The sequence below is a fragment of the Brassica napus genome, chromosome A1 (genome assembly GCF_020379485.1).
Source record: "Brassica napus cultivar Da-Ae chromosome A1, Da-Ae, whole genome shotgun sequence".
NCBI classification, from domain to species: Eukaryota; Viridiplantae; Streptophyta; class Magnoliopsida; order Brassicales; family Brassicaceae; genus Brassica; species Brassica napus.
Window position 1 is genome coordinate 18,719,100 of NC_063434.1, and position 4,070 is coordinate 18,723,169.

At 35.4% G+C, this 4,070-nt stretch overlaps 1 protein-coding gene across 2 annotated transcripts; it reads left to right on the forward strand.

Moving 5' to 3' along the window:
• Nucleotides 1-1,314: 1,314 nt before the first annotated feature.
• On the forward strand, nt 1,315-4,070 carry LOC106359607 (F-box/kelch-repeat protein At1g57790). 2 transcript variants are annotated; one of them, XM_013799277.3, is made up of 2 exons: nt 1,315-1,491; nt 1,705-4,070. In XM_013799277.3, the coding sequence occupies exons 1-2, from the start codon at nt 1,409-1,411 to the stop codon at nt 2,786-2,788; spliced, it is 1,167 nt and encodes a 388-aa protein (XP_013654731.1). In that variant the 5' UTR covers nt 1,315-1,408; the 3' UTR covers nt 2,789-4,070. The 2 variants fall into 2 exon arrangements, with proteins under 2 accessions (XP_013654731.1, XP_013654732.1); XM_013799278.3 differs by having other exon boundaries at nt 1,386-1,531.

Below are 4,070 nucleotides of genomic sequence, written 5' to 3' on the forward strand. Positions count from 1 at the left end.
TGTTTATGTAACTCAGTCGTAATGTAAAACATTAAAACCCAAAACCCAGCCGTAATACAAAACATTTAAACCCAATTCTTTTAATCGTCTCTCTTGCTCTGTCATTCCGATTCATTTCGTCATCCTTGTTCTCCGGAAACTGGTGGAGTGTCGTTCGTTGAATACATATATGTTGTTGCAAATTCAATATGTTGTTCTCAATTCATTCAATCTGTAATCATCGAGTACAGACTTTGCGAATTCTTCATGTCGGCGTTGAATACATATCTATTTTCTTAATCCAGTTACCAGAAACAATAATTACCGGATCCATAAGATCCCGGAGAAAAATGAAGAATAAGATGAAGAAGATAGATATATAGATAGATGAAGAAGATGAAGAAAAATATGAACAGACAGACAAACGTAGTTGTAAAATAGTTCGTTAGCAATGACATGGCAAATCCGAGTTGATGACATGGCGGATGACATAGTAAATCGGTTAATCAGCCGACAAACAAATATATAACTCAGCCTACGTAAATCAACTCTCATATACAATGTAAGTCAGCCGAACCATCGAAATATTTTAGTAATTAATCTTTTGATCCTTAATCAGCCGTAATAAAGATGAAAAACGATAAATCAGCCGTATTGTCACATAGATCAGCCATCAAACGAATGATATTCTAGTAATTAATCTTTCGCTAATAAGTCAGCCGTAACAGAGCTGAGTTTACTGTTAATCCATCCTATTACGGCCGACTTATCATAAATTCAGCCGTAACAACATCACATTAGTCAGCCGTAAATTATATAACTCAGCCAGTCGGTATTCATTAACTCAGCCGGTAAAACATAACCCAGCCATCTCTTAGTTACAACTCAGCCAAATTTCTAGAAAACAAACCGCCGATGTATAAGTCAGCCGTAACCTTTGTGTGTAAGTCAGCATTTTTCTTATAAATCAGCCACATTTTTGTAATCCAGCCATATTTTCCGGCTGATTTATGTTTCTTAAGTCAGCCTTTTCCTCTTAACTCAGCCGCGTTTGTTTATTCAGCCGACATGTAGATATAAATCAGCCGTAACGACGTATGTAGCGAATTACGGCTGGCTTAATGAAAACACGGAACATAATTCCTACGTGGCGCCGAGTTTTTGCTTATGTGGCAGCGAAAAATAATGGCATTCCTGTAAATATGTTTTTTCTCATACCGTTAAAAAAGGGCACGCTTGGTATTTAAAAATGTCAATAATAAAAAAAGATCTACATAGTTCTTGTCAATTGTCCTAAAATTTTATATATCTGAGTAAACTTCCAAAAAAAAAAAAAACATATCTTTTGTAAAAAGGAAACATAGAGAAATGTTTGGGTTTCGGCATGTAGTGTGTGTACTTTGGTGTTATAAGACATATCGGGTCACTGATGCGATTAAATCAAACCCCAATCGCTCTCTCCTTTCACCCTTCAAACTTAAGTGGAAGAAGAAAGAAAATAAAGTTGAGATCGTAAGTTTTCTTTCAGTTTTGATTCTTGTATCTTATCTGGGTAAGTATAAAAGAGAGAACTTTATGTAATTCATTGATCCTCGATGACAATCTGAAAAAACCCAAGTTTTCATTTTTGATTCCAGAATCTAAATTCTTGAATATCAATATCTGATTGAATTGATGTTATTTATGAATGATGAGTATTATTATTTTGTGGTGAACTCTTATCAGATCCAATATGAGCATGGAGATTGCAAAAGAAAAGGCTGAGAATCAAACTTGGAGAGACCTTCCCTTGGAGCTTCTCATCTCTGTAATGACTAATCTTGAAATCGATGACAACGTACGTGCTTCTGCCGTATGCAAACCTTGGTACGAGGCAGCAGTGTCTGTTAGAATCACAGACCAGCCTCCTTGGCTCATGTACTTCCCTAAATCAAGAAACTCTTTCGAGTTTTACAATCCATCAAACTCCAAGAGACATACAAAGGAGCTGCCTAAATCATTAGCTGGCTCTAAAGTGCGTTACTCTAAAGACGGGTGGCTCCTTATGTGCAAAAGCATTTCAACAGATTTCGTCTTGTTCAATCCATTTACTATGGATCTTGTGGTCTTGCCTGATCTTGAGCTGTGGCATGGTTACCAGTTAGTGGGATTCTCTTGTGCTCCTACGTCAAGCGATTGTGTGGTGTTAATCATCAAAGACTATGATCCAGGCCATGTTACAATCCGTACATGGAGTCCGGGTGAAACCACGTGGACTTCAATGCACGTCTCGTCTCAGTTTCTTGATGCTAAACGTAACTATGTTGTCTTCTCGAATGGTTTGTTTTACTGCCTCAACTTAAGAAACAGCCTCGCGGTTTTTGATCCATCTTTACGGACGTGGAATGTCCTTGACATACCGCCACCAGTATGTCCTGTTCACATTGATGATGAGAGTTGGTATGAAGGAAAGTTCATGGTGGGTTACAAAGGAGACGTATCTCTCGTATGTACATTTGGAAATGCAGAGCCTTTGGTGTTTAAACTCGATCTTACACTACGTGTTTGGGTGAAGAAGGAAAATATTGGTAGTTTGACGATCTTTGGGAGTATTAATTCATGTGAATCGAGGACGTATGTCCATGAGGGGATGCTGAGGAACAGTATCTACTTTCCTAAGTTATGTGACAATGAGAACCGGTGCGTAACTTATTCGTTTGATGAAGGGCGATACCATCCGCGGCGTGAGCACAATGTTAATTGGGGAAAGCAACGATCTTCTGAGAACATTTGGATCGAGCCTCCTGAGAACGCTTTGGAGCTAATCTAAGAGAAAAATGTCAATGTTGTCTATGTATTAAAAAGACAATAAACGTTTCCATCACAAGAATAATAATGGGTATTAATCTCGAGTCTGATTAAGAAGTGTGGCATGTATTGGTAGAGACAATGGGTTAGTCAGAGTTGTGATTAGTGCTCTGAATTTTAATTAACTTCCACTTGAAATGTCCTGACCCATAAATTTTTGGAATTTTTCTTCTAAATTCTAAGTAAATTTTCAATAAAATTATATCTAAAACAACATTTAAATTTTATGAAACACATTTTATAAACAAAAATAATATAATTAAACTAGTATAAATGTGGAATTTTAAAAAGTTAATTAATGTACATATATAGTAAAATCAAATATTTTTCTTATTTTAAGAAAATATATTTTATAATAGAAAAAAAACTATAAAAAAACTTTTTGTAAATTAATAACTCTATAAATTAACAAAATACCAAAGCTCTAACGTTATTATTTTATAGAGTTTTTACTAGCGTACAGTCCATCATCATGAGTAAAACCATGTTAATTCATTCAAGGTCTAAATAAGGCACACTTGAAAGCAACAACCTTCCGATCAGTAGTTAGCCATTAACTAAAAATATTCAAGGAATCCAACATTAAAGAGTAAAAGTGTAGAACCATGATATATAAAATTGATCCACTACCAGAAAACAAAACTTTAACGAGGAAAAAGTTCTCGTAAATTTACGTCCTATTTACGAGAACTTTACGAAGAAAAAATAAATCATCGTAATATCGTCGTAAATTAACGACAATAAAGTTTCGTAGTAAAACCGACGCAACGTGGTTTTTACGAGGAAACATTTTCGTCGTAAAGTAGACGTAACTGTAACGAGGACTTTACGACGAAATATTTAACGTCTATTTAGCGTCGAAATCTCGAGTGCACCAACTTTTTAGTTTAAACACTTTTTTTGTTTCGGCTAGATAATATATTTCCTCGTAAATTTCTAGTAAATTTGACCTACCAGTTTTGAAAATTTTCTATAATTATGGCGTTTGTTTTTCATTTGAAACACACCGAAAAGAAAAAAAAATAGAAAAACGTGAAAGAAAAAAAATTATCAGGTGGTGGAAATATATTTGAGTTGCGAAGGTGGATGTATACGCACATAGATAATAATGGGAGAGTGACGAAAGAATATCTCGAAGGGCTGGAGACATTTATGCATCAAGCAGATTCTACACCGGTAGGCCAGGAAAGTGGTAAGATGTTCTGTCCTTGTCGGAAATGCAACAATTCAAAATTTTCAACTCG